The sequence below is a fragment of the Mytilus trossulus genome, unplaced genomic scaffold (genome assembly GCF_036588685.1).
Source record: "Mytilus trossulus isolate FHL-02 unplaced genomic scaffold, PNRI_Mtr1.1.1.hap1 h1tg000244l__unscaffolded, whole genome shotgun sequence".
NCBI classification, from domain to species: Eukaryota; Metazoa; Mollusca; class Bivalvia; order Mytilida; family Mytilidae; genus Mytilus; species Mytilus trossulus.
Genome location: NW_026963317.1, coordinates 3,594,375 through 3,611,935, shown reverse-complemented (window position 1 = coordinate 3,611,935; position 17,561 = coordinate 3,594,375). Strand labels below are relative to the sequence as shown.

Here is a 17,561-nt window from a genome sequence, read left to right as displayed (position 1 = left end):
GAGTTATCTTTCTTTGTCCATTATAGTAAGCAAGAAATATCTGCAAGAATTTTTTTTAATTGGAGTTATCTTTCTTTGTCCAGAATCAACTTAAATCTTTGTTATATACAATATACAATGTATATTCACTTTTTACTACCAACTGATAAATTTAAATAATCTTTACCATTCAGTGATAACAAGCAGTTTTTTTACATCATGTATTTAAATGAGTAGTAATTGTTGCAAACTCCATTAGAATATTTTAATTGAAATTAGTTTTGGAATAAGGGAAAGGGGGATGTGAATAAAAAATTGGGTTAAATTTTTCTCATTTGAAATTTCATAAATAATAAGAAAATTTCTTCAAACATTTTTTTGAGAGGATTAATATTCAACAGCATAGTGAATTGCTCTAAGAGAAAACAAAAATTTTAAGTTCATTTGAATACATTCATTCTGTGTCAGAAACCTATGCTGTGTCAACTATTTAATCACAATCCAAATTTAGAGCGGAATCCAGCTTGAATGTTGTGTCCATACTTGCCCCAACCGTTCAGGGTTCAACCTCTGCGGTCGTATAAAGCTATGCCCTGCGGAGCATCTGGTTTTTAATATGAGTACAACTTGTGAGGTCATAATAAAATGCAGGAATGTAAATTTTCAACAAAATGGTTTATTTCCTATCTAATCACTGTATTAGCTATAATTTTTTGTGATATTGCTCAATAAATCCTAGCTTGAAATTTACGCTAAAAAAGGGGGCCATTTTAGGACCTTAGAACCTACTCCTTTGAACAATAAGACATATTTTTTACAATGTATGGACATGATTACATACACATTACTCTGTGTTTTATACCTAGTGATTAAATAAAATAACTTATAATTTAACTAAATACCTGTTGATTTTGTAATGACAAAAGATTAGTTCTCTTTCACGGTTTCTTCAATGTCGGTTTCTTCAATGTCGACCAACTAGGAAGTTATTAAGGACATGTCAATACCTGATTCAGCTAATTATTGAATATTTAAATGACGTAGAAAATAACTGACCCAAAAAATAAAAGTTCAAAATAACCTTTTGTCATAAAGACCTCAGTGGGATTTAAATTTTCTATTAGAGAAAAATGGTCTTACCATGTTTCTAAATACAGAAAAATCTTTGTGGAATCTGGATATACATGTATTTTGTCTCTCATCTTATAAGGTGACAAAATATTTGCTATAACTTTGTATTATAGTGTGGTTTTGCTCTGATTTTAATAACCTTGTCTATATGTAGAATCAATGTTTTCTATGCAATAAAATTTAAAAGGAATCATCCTGTCAATAAATGATCCAATGAGCTTCACTAATAAAACTAAATATTTTTTTGTTAAATGATTATATTTGGCTTCCACACAAAGTCTAAATCTAATCTAATGTCTAATCTATAAACAAATCCAACCAGTATCATGCACCTGAAAATAATATAAACAAAATAATAGAAAACACTATAGTTAACATTTTTGCCCTGCCTGCCATGAAAGTCATTGTATGTGAAAAAAAGGGATTAATATCTGGCCAAAAAGAAGCATGTTTCTAGTTTCCAAACAATCATGACAATAACGTGTGCATGTTTATGGGAATGGATCTTTTTGAAATTGTACAAAAAGGTTCAATACTACAAAGGAAAGCATGAGATTGATTTAAGGTTTATTGCTCCTAGGGAATTTTAATAAGTTGGAGGGGTGGGGTTGGGGGGGGGATTTTTTATTTACCATTTTTTTTAAGGGATTCCTTTTTTGAAATTTTGAAAAGTTTCAAGTAGAAATCTTCAATTGCACAGTATTGTGCAATAGATTTGTTAGATCTGTGACCACATTTATAGTCTGACAAAAACCTATATTATGTCAATTTTTTAACACAATCCGAATTCAGACAGTATCAAGCTTGAATATAGTGACCAAATTTGCCACCTGTTCAGGGTTCGGCCACTGGGGTTGCATAAAGCTGCGTCCTCCGAAGCACCTAGTTTACCATTTTGTTCTTAATTTATCTAATCTTTTACAAAAATCTTCTCCTCTAAAACTACTGGCCCAAACTTATTTTTTGGGGCGGGAATTTGCCCCAAAGTGGGTCATCAGGTTCAATTTTTTGGGATTGATTTTGGGAGTTTTGGTCCCCCAACGGTTAAGGAATAAGTGGCCCAAATGGTCCAAAATTAAAATTTGTTTGATTTCATCAAAGCTTGAATAGTATTGGGGTTTTTTGATATGTTGAATCTAACTTTGTATGTAGATTCTGAATTTTTGGTCCCATTTTCAAATTGGTCTACATTAAGGTCTAAAGGACCCAGTTTTCAAGTTGGACCAAATAGAGGTCCAAAATTAAACTTTGTTTGATTTCAACAAAAATTTAATCCTTGGGGTTCTTTGATATGCTGAATTTAAACATGTATTTAGATTTCTGTGGAAAGATGTCTTAAAACCGTCAATCCCCATTTTATAGTGTGGAAAAACCAGAAACAAATCTTACTGAGATTGATGAGATGGGGAGATACAAATGAATAGGTTGACTTTAAACACTCTTTTACACATTTCCCTTCTGTTTCTCTCGATATTATCGTATATTGAGCTCTCCTTTTCACGTTTTACGTTTCTTTTACCATCCAGAAAAATCAGTATGACGAGATATTCTAAATATATCCAACCTACATTATATTTTATAGTGACGTCATTGTTGGAATGCCACACTACGTAGGAGGGATATCCTTCACTGGTTATTTAAATCATTCTCAAAGATTGTGCACTAATTAAAAAATGGTATTTGTTAAATTTAAACATAGTTATGTTTGCAGTAGATGATTCAAAAATCAATATACAGTGAAACCTGTCCAAACCGAACACCCACGGGACTTTGCGTTTTGTTCGGTTTTCACAGGTGTTCGGATTATAGAGGTAAACGGAAGTCGACACCAAAATAATTTTTGGCATTTGCTGACAAAGGATAAAAGGTGACACAACAGACGACAGTTTAATTTTGTGTTGATTTAGATGTAAATTTAAAAATAAAAGAAGATGAAGATAGACGTTTTGATACATTTTTGTTTATAAATCAAACGCCACTCCGTCAATCACGCTCGTCGGGGAGCGAATTTGCGTTTTATAACTATTTTCTCATCCGTTAATTTACTGACCAATTCAGACTCACAGTTACTGTCAAATGACGATTCCTTAGCTGAATCGGGAACGTCATTGTTCACACGAGTTCTCGGACTAAACTGATCACCCGCTGTACAATACTTTAATTTGTAGATCAACAACTTTCAAAGTAAACAAAGTCCGAGGGGCTACATGAGATTGGGGAGAGAAAAGGATTTTTTTTTTTTTTCTGTAAAACTCTGTTTTGAGAATCTTCCTCCAAATCAGGAGCACCTCAATTTATGAGTAATTATCCACTAAAATAAACACTTAAAATGTGACATTTAGTATATGATAAGTAGTCTTCCATAAAAAATAAATTTTGTATACAATAACCATTGTAATGGTAACAAATTTTTTTTTTACAAAGATTGCATTTGTTTGTTTAAACCTATTTATTCATGAAATTTTACAAATATTACAAAATGTAGGATTTGGAAACAAGCTTCACACAGTTTACATCAATCATACTGTTTTTTATTAGTACCTGTATTCCTGTGATGAGAGTTGTAACTGGGAACTTTATCAATGGAAATTTAAAACTGAATAGATTTTTCAGTCCTACCATTCTTCAGAAAAAGAAAAAAAATCTTAAGAGTACTGTCACACTATTAAGTATTGTAGTTGTTTGAAATGACAGAATTCAATTAGTTGAATTTTAGATAATTAACTATGAACTTTAATTGTATGTTTCGATTTAGAAGATGCAGATCTCTTCCATTGGTCTAAATTGAATCGTAAACTAAAGAAACGTCAAATTACATGAAACAACAATTGATTTCAATATTGTCAACCTTTCTACATGTTCTAGCTGTTAATTTTTTTTCATTCTTTATATGAAGACTATCAAAAGATACCCCCCAAAAAAAAAATGAAATAGAAACAAGGGCTGTCTTTCCCCTCAGAGCTATTCAGCTCTTTGAATGATTATAGGACCAGTTTTCAAATTGGTCCAAATTGGGGTCCAGTTAAACTTTGTTTGATTTCAAACAAAATTTAATATATGGGGTTCTTTGATATATGCTGAAACTAACTAGGTATTTAGATTTTTGATATTTGGGCCAAATTATCAAATTGGTCCACATTGAGGGCTTAAGGGTCCAAAATTGAACTTTGAAAATTGAGTTCTTGGGGTTCTTTGATATGCTGGATCTAACCATTTATTTAGATTTTGGATATTGGACCATCATAGGTAATGTCCAATTTAAAATTTTAAGTTTTTTAAGTTTAAGTTCTTAGACCACATTCATTCTGTGTCAAAAACCTGTGTTGTCTCAACTATTTAATCACAATCCAAATTCAAAGCTGTATCAAGCTTGAATGTTGTGTCCATACTTGCCCAAATGTTCAGGTTCGAACTCTGCTGTCGTATAAAATTGCATCCTGCATCGTCCAATACATTTGGTTTCCGGACAATAACTTCAGTTTAAGTGAATGGATCTCTATGAAATTTAAACACAAAGTTTGAAACCACAACAATAATGTAGGGATTAATTTTTTGGTAGTGGGAGGGGGTTGGCTATTCACAACAGCATAGCTAGTGAATTGCACAAAAGCAAAAAAATGAATATAAGTTCTTTGACAGTTATTCTGTGACAGAAACAAAAATATATAAGTGTAAAAAATTTAATTATGATCCAAATTCAGACCTTTATTTAGCATGAATATTGTGTTCACTTTTCAGGGTTGGACATCTGCAGTCGTTTTCAGCTGCAATCAGGGAAGCAATTAATATTAAGTTGCTATTAACTACGGGTATTATTAATATTAGCCATGAATGTAGGTCCATTTATATTTTTGTCGAGCTTGCAACTTTTGTTGCAGAAAGCTCCACATAGGGATAGTGATCTAGCGTCTACGGTGGCAGCAGTGGCATTAGCTAACTTCTTAAAAGCTTTATATTTTAGAAGGTGGAAGACCTGGATGCTTCATACTTAATTGTATATAGATGCCTCATGTGACGAAGTTTCCGTCAGTCACATGTCCCATGTCCTTGACCTCATTTTAATTGTTTAGTGACCACTTGAAAAAAAAGTTCAGATTTTTTGTAATGTTGAATTCTCTCTTATTATAAGTAAAAGGATAACTATATTTGATATGTGCCTACCTTGATAGATCCTCATGTATGTTAGACAGTTTTTACTTGACCTCAACCTCATTTCATGAATCAGTGAACAAGGTTAAGTTTTGGTGGTCAAGTCCATATCTCAGATACTATAAGCAATAAGGCTAGTATATACGGTGTAATGAAGGACTGTCAGGTGTACATTTCCAACTGGCAGGTGTCATTTGACCTTGACCTCATTTTCATGGTTCAGTGGTTAAAGTTAAGTTTTTGTGTTTTGGTCTGTGTTTCTCATACTATATGCAATAGGTCTACAATATTTGTTGTATGGAATGATTGTAAGGTGTACATGTCTAGCTGGCAGATGCCATGTGAACTTGGCCTCATTTTCATGGTTCAGTGGTCAAAGTTAAGTTTTTGAGTTTTTGTCTTTTTATCTAATTCTATATGCCATAGGTCTACTATATTTGGTGTATGGAAATATTTTATGATCTTTATGCAGGTTTTATTTGTCCCTGACCTCATTTTCACGGTTCATTGCACAGTGTTAAGTTTTTTTGTGTTTTGGTCTATTTTTCTTAAACTATAAGTAATAGGTCAACTATATATGTTGTATAGAAGCAGTGTTAGCTGTACATGTCTGTCTGGCATAGTTCATCTGACCTTGACCTCATTTTCAAGTTTCATTGGTCTTTGTTTAGTTATCTTGGTTAATGTTAAGTTTACATGACAGTTGTAATAAAGCTTTATACTTAGGACTATCAACATAATATCAATGATTAGTACAGAAGGCGAGACATTTAAGTGTGTGCACTCTTTTAAGACTTTTATGATGTATTTTAACAAGCATTATGGTTGCAAACTCCAGTTGAAATTTGAATTGAGATTATGACCATAGATGTCTTGGGGATAGTAGAAGGGCATTTTGTTTTCTGGTCTGTGTTTGTTCGTCAGTCTGTTAATCTGTCCATCCATCTGTCCCACTTCAGGTTAAAGTTTTTGGTCAAGGTAGTTTTTTATGAAGTTGAAGTCCAATTAACTAGTACATGTTTCATTTGATTTGATCTTTCTAATTTTAATGCCAAATTAGAGTTTTATACTCCAATTTCATGGTAAATTGTATATAGAAAAAGGATGTGCAAGTAGGGCATCCTTGTACTTTGGACACATTCTTGTTTAATGGTTTTGTTATTTTTCAGGTATATTAAGCAATTGTCAACTATATTTGTAGAATGGAATATTTGTAAGGTATGTCTGTATGGCAGGGAGCTGAACTTCACCCTCTCATTATTACTTGATTATGGTTCAAGAAAAAGCAGGCTATTTGATTTATGATTGTCTCATTGGAAATCATACCACATCTTCTTATTTTAATAAGACATTTCAGGGGGTGCAAACTTGTTTAAATCTCAAGGACAAGAACAGAACTAGGTTGTTTTAGTCTAGATTTTTATGTTCATTCATTCATTCATGTTATTTAAGTTCATTTGATCACATTCATTCTGTGTCAGAAACCTATGCTGTGTCAACTATTTAATCACAATCCAAATTCAGAGCTTTGTCAAGCTAGAATGTAGTGTCCATACTTGCCCCAACTGTTCAGGGTTTGACCTCTGGGATCATATAAAGCTGCGACTTGCAGAGCATCTGGTCTACATTTCAAACTCTTTCTGTTTGAATCCATCCTGGTTTTCTTGCATTGGTGGATCGAGGGGGTCAAGGGTTCTGGGGGTTGGAACCTCCCTTTTTTTGGATGATCAATGCATTTGAATGGGGACATATAGTTGGAATCCCCCCTCTTTGTCCTATGTTTGGACATCCACCACCTACGCCCCCCCCCTCCTTTTTTTAAATGGCTAGATTCGCCCCTGTCTTGTTTTCCTGGCAACTACATGTAACATATACCGGAGTGGTGTTATTTTCAATCAACACAAAAAAAAAATTCATTATTTTTATTAAACATTGAATCTTTTGAATCTCATGCCAGCTATCAAATTGTACCTCAATATTTAAGAAGTACAGATGTTGACAATTATGACATGATGGGGAGATCCTACACAGGATATGTTCCAAAATAACTGATAACAGACTCCTACACAGGATATGTTCCAAAATAACTGATAACAGACTCCCACACAGGATATGTTCCAAAATAACTGATAACAGACTCCTACACAGGATGGATATGTTCCAAAATAACTGATAACAGACTCCTACACAGGATATGTTCCAAAATAACCGATAACAGACTCCTACACAGGATATGTTCCAAAATAACAGATAACAGACTCCTACACAGGATATGTTCCAAAATAACTGATAACAGACTCCTACACAGGATATGTTCCAAAATAACTGATAACAGACTCCTACACAGGATAAGTTTCAAAATAACTGATAACAGACTCCTACACAGGATATGTTCCAAAATAACTGATAACAGACTCCTACACAGGATATGTTCCAAAATAACTGATTAAGACTCAACTAAGGTTACTGATTCTGTATGATATTCAATAAGTAGACATAACATGTTTAACCCCGCCACATTATTTATGTATGTGCCTGTCCCAAGTCAGGAGCCTGTAATTCAGTGGTTGTGGTTTGTATATGTGTTACATATTTGTTTTGTTCATTTTCTAACATAAATAAGGCTGTAATTTTTCTCGTTTGAATTGTTTTACATTGTCTTATCCGGGTCTTTTATAGCTGATTATGCTGTATGGGCTTTGCTCATTGTTGAAGGCCATGCGGTGACCTATAGTTGTTAATGTTTGTGTCATTTTGGTCTTTTGTGGATAGTTGTCTCATTGGCAATCATACCACATCTTCTTTTTTATATGTTAGTTGCTGTACATGTACTGTGTTACTTTATCGTAAATTAATCAGGTAATCATTGGACTCCTCATTGTATATTTCATCTATTTTGAATTTGGTCAAGTATGTGCCTATGCAATCACAAATAAAACCTGAAGACTCAATTTTTTTAAATAAATATATATATTATTTAATTAAGAGTTTTTAGTTTTAGTACATGTATCAAAGTCAGGTGATATTTGGACTCCCCAGTGTATATTTCATTCAGAAGATAAATTGAATTTTGTCAAGTCTTTGCCAGTGTTATCACATATAAAACCTGAAGACTCATTTTGTTTCAAACAAATACATCTAGGATTCGATAGTCCATCTCTAAGCAGTACTTTACTCTCCTTTCCATCTTTTGATATTACTATAATTATATGAGAGTCCTGGTCTGCTACAATAATGTTACCATAAGTAGTTGTACAAAGTCCTATTGATGATGATAAATCCTGTGTATATTGCCAGATCTGTTTACCTGATTGATCAACACAGTTTACTGCTTCACCATAATAGTCACTATAGATTACTCTGTCATTACAATAAACAAGGTTCTCCAGGTATGTTTGACTCTCAACTTGTATTGACTTCAGTGTATTTCCTTCTAAGTCTATAATACGGATTTCATCATCACTCAAACCTACAACAAGAGAATTATCTGATGATGATAATCCCCAGCATTTTTTTTCTAATGTGATAACTTTGTTAACTGTTTCATTCTCTATATTGATGATCTTAATGTCTTGCTTCAAGGGATAAGTTACGCCAATAGTGTTCTGATTGATCTGTGTAACACTGAATGCTCCACCAGGTATAGGTAACTGTTTCTGTAGTTTGCCATCAGGAGAAAGTAGGTTAACTTTGCCTAACCATTCTACCATTATAAGTCTTCCATCCATCAAACAAATCATGTCACTCAACCCCTTATCCATGTTGATCTCTATATTTTTCTCAATATTCATGGTCATGTTGTTTATGTTGGATTTTTCTCGTGATTCTACTTGTGCTTTCCTCCTCACACTGATTTTTCTGTTCAAATCCATATCTGTTTTAACAACAGTTAATTCACCTAAGGATTCTAACTTTTTTATTATCTTTTCTGTTTCATTATTTTCCTCCATTTTGATGTTAAACTCTTTTGCCCTATCGTCATTTTCAAGATCATCTATGTATCGTTGACATTGATGTACTTGTTGTTCAATCTGATGTACACCTAGAAATGATTGGAGTTTTGAAGTGTGTGGTATGACTGTATGTAACTGGTCTTGCATTTTCTTTAAGATTTTCTGTTTTTCTTCAATTTCAGCGATTAAATCTGTGGCTTTTGATTTTTCCTGATTCAAGATGGTATCTGCTTCTTGGTAGATCTTCTTTTCTAGATGGGTTAAATGTTCATCTATTTCATTGCGTATTTTTACAATGAATTCCTTTATGCTTTCATATTCATGTTCTCCTCTTTTAATGTTTTGTGATTTGTTATTTACAATTTTACCTAAGAGTTGTAAGATGGAGTTAATTTCTTTCTCTACAGATTCTTTTGATTTTTCAATCTTGGTTTTCTCCACAATGCTAGCTAGATTTTTTATTCCGGTACATTTCAAATGAGTATTGGATATACATTCATCACAGCAAGGCATTAAATGACTTGGACAGTACAAGGTGAGCTGTTGATCATGTTTTTCACATTCTGTTTTAATAGTTTGGACAGATGGGTTATAATTTTTAATATCAATAGTCTTATGATCACGTGTTCCTTTAGATCTTTTGTGATGACCAGAACATGTTGAACACAATCCTTCATCACAGTTGTAACACCAAATGTCAGCTTTAGTGTTTACCTTTCCTTCTATACAAGGTCCACATGGAATAGGTTTACTGGATGCCATAGCCTGCAAATTTCAAAGATAGAAGTTATTTTGCTTTCTTGTCAAGGTTCAAATAGTTAATGGTGAATGGATGGTGATACTCGAAATGAAAAATATTAAAAAAAAATTCAAAGGTGAAAACAAACACATGGACAAAACAATAAACAATTGCAAATAATTTGATTTTAGATGTAACACGTCTTCTGATTGGCTGACGTAATTTTGTTATGAGCCCATAGACATAATTTCGTCATGTGACCGTGACATCATCAATGTTTTTTCATGGTTTTCTACGGTTTAAAATGGAATTTAGAATTAAATCATAAGAAATGACTGTAATATTTTTTCTGTCTATTCGAAATAACATAAAAAATTTGGTGCACACTGTTAAATAACCCATTACGCGTGTTATTCAGTGTACACCAAATTTTTTATGTTATTTCTTTAAAGACAGAAAAAATAATACAGTCATTCCTTAGATATAATGTACAACAAACTTAAAACAGCGAATGACTACAGGCTCCTGACATGGGGCAGGCACGTGTTGGATTCTTCAATGATTGTCGTTTGTTGCTGCTTATTGTGGCCCAAGGACACAGTTATCATCCTTTGGTTTTCATTGTCTACGAATATAGTCCCTAGTGTAAACAATGTATAACTTGCATGTTTTATTTGATATACCTTCCCAATTTATTTCTTGATATTAAATGCATGAAATATTAAGTTGGGGGATGTAATTACATGTCAAAAAAATTTTAGTGCTGAATCTTTATGTTAAGTAGTGAATTGGTCCAGTTCTAAAAGGTCAAATTTTATCACGTCTGAAGCTGTCAAACTGAATTTTACACCCCCTTAACACAGAATTGTCAATATTTTGAGTTTGAGTTGGTAGAAGTTTCTATAATTTTGATATTATTTGTCTCACTGGTAGTACACTACACTGTAAAAAGCTTTTTGAGAAAGAGCAGGTGCGATTTTTTTAATTTGAATTTATTGTCTAAAAGAAATGCACTACGAAATAACTGTGTTCTCGGGCCTTGTATTTGATTATCATGCATTAACCCTGTTGTATTGGTCACTAGCTGTGCTTCTTGTTGATTACATACAACAGAATTAGTTTGAATATATAATTCTCAATCACACAGATAAATGATGGATTACATTGTTGATTATTAAAGAAGTTAGTTTGGTAAGGGCAATATTTGGCCCTGATTATAAAGTTCAATGTTAAAAGACAAAAAATGTTTTTAAGGTGACTTAGAGACATGTGAGAAAGTTAAATAGAACTATTTTTGTCAAAGTTTAATTCTAACACGTTCATTTTTTACATCCCAAAAAGGTAAAGATAAGAGATTTTGGTTAAAATCTGCTGGACTTCAACCAAATTAAGGACCATGAAACATTGAGCGCAGGTGTTGACAAACTAAATATTCAAATAAGACATGCATGAAATGCCTTACACACATTATTTTGAAAGATCTTTATTGTCCATGTATGAGCTCTATGATTCTTGTCCAACAATCTATGGAAATCTTCCTATTTCCATTGATTTTTTCGAGGAAATATAATATAAGTATAACTTGTGATGTCATAATAAAACGCAGAAACATAAATTTTCAACAAAATGGTTTATTTCCTATCTAATCACTGTATTAGCTATAATTTTTTGTGATATTGCTCAATAAATTATAACTTGAAATTTACCCTAAAAAAGAACTTACTCCTTTCAACAATAAGACATATTTTTTACAATGTATGGACATGATTACATACACATTACTCTGTATTTTATACCTAGTCATTAAATAAAATAACTAATAATTTAACCAAATACCTGTTGATTTTGTTATGACAAAAGATTAGTTCTCTTTCACGGTTTCTGCAATGTCGACCAACCAGGAAGTTATTAAGGACATGTCAATACCTGATTCAGCTAATTATTGAATATTTAAATGACGTAGAAAATAACTGACCCAAAAAATAAAAGATCAAAATAAACATTGTCATAAAGACATCAGTGGGATTTAAATTTCTATTAGAGAAAAATGGTCTAAACAATGTTTCTAAATACAGAAAGAATCTTTGGGGAATCTGGATATACATGTATTTTGTCTCTCAGCTTATAAGGTGACACAATATTTGCTATAACTTTGTATTATAGTGTGATTTTGCTCTGTTTTTAACCTTGTCTATATGTAGAATCAATGTTTTCTATGCAATAAAATTTGTTTTATTTTAGGAATCATCCTGTCAATAAATGATCCAATGAGCTTCACTAATGAAAATAAATATTTTTTTGTTAAATGATTATATTTGGCTTCCACACAAAGTCTAATATCTAATCTAATATCTTTACTAATCTATAAACAAAACCAACCAGTATCATGTACCTGAAAATGATATAAACAAAATAATAATAGAAAACACTATAGTAAACGTTTTTCTCTGCCTGCCATGAAAGTCATAGTATGTGAAAAAAAAGGGATTAATCACTGGCCAAAAAGAAGCATGTTTCTAGTTTCCAAACAATCATGACAATAACTTGTGCATGTTTATGGGAATGGATCTTTTTGAAATTGTACTACAAGGTTCAATACTACAAAGAAAAGAATAAAGATTGAGTTTAAGGGTTATTGCTCCTAGGGAATTTTAATAAGTTGTTGGGGTGGGGTGGGGTGATTTTTTATTTACCATTTTTTTAAGGGATTCCTTTTTTTCAAAATTTGAAATTTTGAAAAGTTTCAAGAAGAAATCTTCATTTGCGCAGTATTGTGCAAAAGATTTGTTAGATCTGTGACCTAATTAATTGTGTGACAAAAACCTATATTATATCATTTTTTGGAAAATGACGCAGTCATTGTTCCATTACTGCCGACCTGAACTTCGTTACATTTCTTTGCCTACCGCGCTTGGTTTCGTATTTACTATTTCCCATACAAACTGGAATCTGCTTGTGTTATCATTATGCATGATCATTGTGTAGTTATCAGCCAGGAACCAGTTTACACTCGTTTTCATATTTACTATTTTACAAACTAACTGGTTTCTGCTTGTATTCCACTACACTCGAACAAAGTGTTGTAGTTTGACGGGAACCAGTTTAGAATTTGTAAACTACAAAACGTAATCGGTTATTGTTCATTTTGTTTTGGTGTTTCATACCGACTTATATTGTTTGAATAAGCTTAAGACCCTTCAAACATTAATGTGATAGGTATATTAAAGACTGTTTTACAAAAGGATTGAACTGTTTTACTTTCAAAGTCGTACTATAGTGATATCTGTCATGTACAGATTTCCACTCTCACCGGGTAATTTCTTCTTTTACACGTGCTTTTGAAACTTCCTGCTTAAACATCGCAAGTTTTAAAATTGTTTTTTGAGTGAATTAAACTTATTTTAACAATCATGAAGCGTTCCAGAATCATTTTAAAGCAGTTTCTTCTTCTCTTTGATGATGGAAAATAGGTTTTCTCAAGAAAATACCGCAAACGATCGCAGAGGAATTGAAACGTACAAGTCAAGTTCGGGCACCTGGTTAATGGGCATCTAGTCAAATCGGTACCTATTTGACGTCAATTCGGCATCCAATAATATTTGTTATAATATTTTCTAATCAATTAATTAATTACTGTTACCAAGTACATAGTGAATATGTTGTTGTGTATTTAGGTAAACAACGAAACGAAAGTGAATATGTTGTTGTGTATAAAGGTAAACAACGAAGCCCTTACCAAAGCTGTTGTTTTAACAATTAGACAATTATTAAAATAAACTAGAAAACTATGAGTCCCTTTCAATAAATCAAACTTTCATGCCAAATAATTAGCAAATTTAAGGTGTTTTTTTTTCACTAAAATTTAAACAGCATTAAACCAACAATCCAGTAAAATGCTCAACTGGTTAAAATAATGCAGAAAAATATCCAATATATCATGTATAAGTCCAAATAATTATGATGTCTGACAAGGCTATTTTTTTTTCTGCGACGCCGTCCTAAGACGTTCATAGGAAGGCGTCCCAGAAAAAAAATAACATAGCCTTGCGGTCATAGGAAGGTGTTCCAGAATAAAATTTAAAAAGCCTTGCCAGACGTAATAATTATTTAGACTACTCATATATATATATATATATATATATATATCATTAAAAATACACCAAAAAGTCATTTAGTTGAGAAAAATAAATATATACAAAATGTACATGAACACCCAGAAATGTGAAAGTTAGTATTTAACTCTGTTTGCTTAAATACTGAAAAAAATTCTTGCAACCCCTTTCTTATTTTTACTCTTTTTGCTTAAAATACTGTTAAAAATATATATTTAACATGGGTGACGAATTGACTATATCAGGTGTCGATTTTAACCAGGTGCTGATTTGCCCAGGTGCCAATTTAACTAGGTGCCGGTTTGACTAGAATTCTTTGACAAATGTTTGAAATTATCTCTACTCTTCTCATTCGTGCCCAATTTAAGTTCAAATTCAAGTTGAATAATTGGAAAATCATGGTTGTTGTTTTAAATTGCTTTGGTGTAAATACTGAATGTATTTATAGCTTGGTATGAGTAAAACATTGAAGATTTTAAAGGAAAAACACAAAAGATAATTGTTTTTAACAGCTTGGTCCCTTTGATCTGAAACAACGAAACAATAAAACATAGAAACCAAAATATAGCAATCCTCTATTTTAACCAAAACATAATAAAATTTATTCAACACACAGAAAAAACATAGTCAGAATCTCACTTCATTTTGAAACAAGTCAATGAAACAAAGTTATAGCAATACACCTACCAAAACATGATTAAGAGTTATTCAACACAAAATAAAACGTTGACAAAATACCACTTTATTTAGAAAGGATTATTATTATTTTTAACAATACGCTATCCACAACATGATTAAGATTTATTCTACACAAAAAAAATGCTGCCTCGCTCTATTTTGAGACAATGACAACAATAGTACTTATAAGAAAACACTTGCTTACAGAGTTATTTAACACAAAACCAATTAAGATTGGGTGCGATCATGTAGGGTGTGAAAGTGAAAGGGGGTGAACATGAGTGGGCGCAAACGTGAATGGAAGCGAACGGACCCGGATTCAGACTATGTTTACCAGTGAGAAACATACAAGCCTTTCTACAATATTTATTTGTACAATTCAGGTAGTCTTGACCTATTCATTTGTCTTAAAAAAAACAACCAGTTGTCACCTTCACTTCACACACACACACATATACAAATATCAAGTATATGCTTACGATACATATTGCATTGTTAAACTAATTACGGTATGTGAAAATCAAGACTTGCATAAAAACTATCCCAATATTAGAGACAGTGGCGTCATTTTTCTTCAGAGCTTTCAGCTCTTTGATTTTTATCACAATCCGAATTGAGACAGTATCAAGCTTGAATATAGTGATCAAATTTGCCAACTGTTCAGGGTTCGACCACTGGGGTTGTATAAAGCTGCGTCCTGCGGAGCACCTAGTTTACCATTTCGTTCTTAATTTATCAAATCTTTTACAAAAATCTTCTCCTCTAAAACTACTGGCCCAAACTTATTTTTTGGGGCGGTAATTTGCCCCAAAGTGGGTCATCAGGTGCAATTTTTTTGGATTGATTTTGGGAGTTTTGGTCCCAACATTTAAGGAATAAGTGGCCCAAATGGTCCAAAATTAAACTTTGTTTGATTTCATCAGAGACATATAATACAATATGGAATAAATACAGGCTCATTAAAATGCATATTTATTCTATAATTTCTAAGTTTTATGAAAAAAAGGTAAGTCCTGCATAGCCGGGTTTGGGTATCAATGTGAACAAAATAAATCACCTTTGATGGTATTTTATGAAAACACTATTTAATCAAAGTATACGAAAATAGTATCATTTTAACAAGATAACAATCGGGAAAAGAATAACAGTATGGAATTGCATGTAAAATCGTAAATTTCTAAGTTTTATGGAAAAAAAGGTAGTTCTCGCATAGCTGGATTTGAGTATTAATGTGAAAAATAAATAAATCACCTTTGATGTTATTTTATGAACACACTATTTGATCAAAATAAACGAAAATAGTATCATTTTAACGGGATAACAATCGGGAGTAGAATCACACTATAAATTGCATATATTATCGTAAATTTCCAAGTTTTATGTAAATAAAATGGTGGGCCACACCGGTTCTACAGCATTGAAAGAGGGGAAGCTGAATGGACCGAATTTAAATAGGTCTCTATTGGATTATTATCATCATCTCAGCACATTATAGTATAAACAAATCGGTGGAACTAGTTAGATATATCTTTTGAATATACTTACATGCTTTAGCTGTGAAAGCAATTGACATAAACGAGAAAACAAATCTGTAAGCCTATCGTCCCTCTTTACAACAATGGCGGAATTTTCTCATCTCGATCCTCCTTCATCCTAGGTCACATCATAATCCCAAGCACTTCCGGTAGCCAAGAGATTTAATTGGCCGTTATATAGACTCTACTACGAGTTGCCAATCTCTTGTATTATATGTCTCTGATTTCATCAAAACTTGAATAGTATTGGGGTTCTTTTGATATGTTGAATCTAACTGTGTATGTAGATTCTGAATTTTTGGTCCCATTTTCAAATTGGTCTACATTAAGGTCTAAAGGGCCCAGTTTTCAAGTTGGTCCAAATAGAGGTCCAAAATTAATCTTTGTTTGATTTCAACAAAAATTTAATCCTTGGGGTTCTTTGATTTGCTGAATTTAAACATGTATTTACATTTTTGGGGAAAAATGGCTTAAAGCGGTCAATCCCCTATGGGATTGACCAGAGTGAAATTCCCTCACATTTTATAGTGTGGAAAAACCTGAAACAAATCTTACTGAGATTCATGAGATGGGGAGACACAAATGAATAGATTGCCTTTAAACACTTTTTTAACACATTTCCCTTCTATTTCTCTCGAAATTATGGTATATTGAGCTCTCCTTTTCACGTTTTACGTTTCTTTTACCATCCAGAAAAATCAGTATGACGAGATATACTAAATATATCCAGCCTACATTATATTTTATTGTGACGTCATTGTTGGAATGCCACACTACGTAGAAGGAGGGATATCCTTCACTGGTTATTTAAATCATTCTCAAAGATTGTGCACTAATGAGAAAATGGTATTTGTTAAATTTAAACATAATTATGTTTGCAGTAGATGATTCAAACATCAATATACAATACTTTAATTTGTAGGTCAACAACTTTCAAAGTAAACAAAGTCCGAGGGGCTAATTGAGATTGGGGAGACAAAACGATTTTTTTCATTTTTTTCTGTTAAACTCTGTTTTTTAGAATCTTCCTCTAAATCAGGAGTAATAATCCACTAAAATAAACACTTAAAATGTGGCATTTAGTATATGATAAGTAGTCTTCCATTAAAACTAAATTTTGTATACAATAACCATTGTAATGGTAACAAAAAAAAATTACAAAAATTGCATTTGTTTGTTTAAACTTATTTATTCATGAAATTTTACAAATATTTCAAAATGTAGGATTTGGAAACAAGCTTCACACAGTTTACATCAATCATACTGTTTTTAGCTCACCGGGCCT

The 17,561-nt window shown here is 32.3% G+C and overlaps 3 protein-coding genes across 5 annotated transcripts in view; 1 reads left to right on the top strand and 2 right to left on the bottom strand.

The window, feature by feature from the left end:
- Positions 1–17,561, top strand: part of LOC134701523 (tRNA (32-2'-O)-methyltransferase regulator THADA-like) — a 259,205-nt gene that overhangs the window by 95,758 nt on the left and 145,886 nt on the right. The gene's annotated exons all lie outside the window — the stretch shown is intronic.
- LOC134701535 (repetitive organellar protein-like) overlaps positions 1–17,561 on the bottom strand; it is a 36,401-nt gene that overhangs the window by 4,583 nt on the left and 14,257 nt on the right. The window contains exon 1 of one of the 3 annotated variants that reach the window (XM_063562685.1): positions 16,287–16,409. The exons of 1 other annotated variant lie outside the window; for it this stretch is intronic. The gene's annotated coding sequence lies outside the window, so the exon portion shown is untranslated. Of the gene's footprint in view, positions 1–881; positions 938–16,286; positions 16,410–17,561 lie in introns of those variants that run through there. One more of the 3 variants, XM_063562683.1, reaches the window with a different exon arrangement.
- Positions 8,257–11,880, bottom strand: LOC134701534 (uncharacterized). Its single transcript, XM_063562682.1, has 2 exons — positions 11,788–11,880; positions 8,257–9,977 (listed from the first exon to the last, which is right to left on the bottom strand). Exon 2 carries the CDS (start codon positions 9,972–9,974, stop codon positions 8,307–8,309), a length of 1,668 nt encoding a protein of 555 aa, XP_063418752.1. The 5' UTR covers positions 9,975–9,977; positions 11,788–11,880; the 3' UTR covers positions 8,257–8,306.

Coding starts and splice junctions, on each gene's coding strand:
- LOC134701534 (XM_063562682.1), bottom strand. CDS start 9,974: ATGGCATCCAGTAAACCTATTCCATGTGGACCTTGTATAGAAGGAAAG.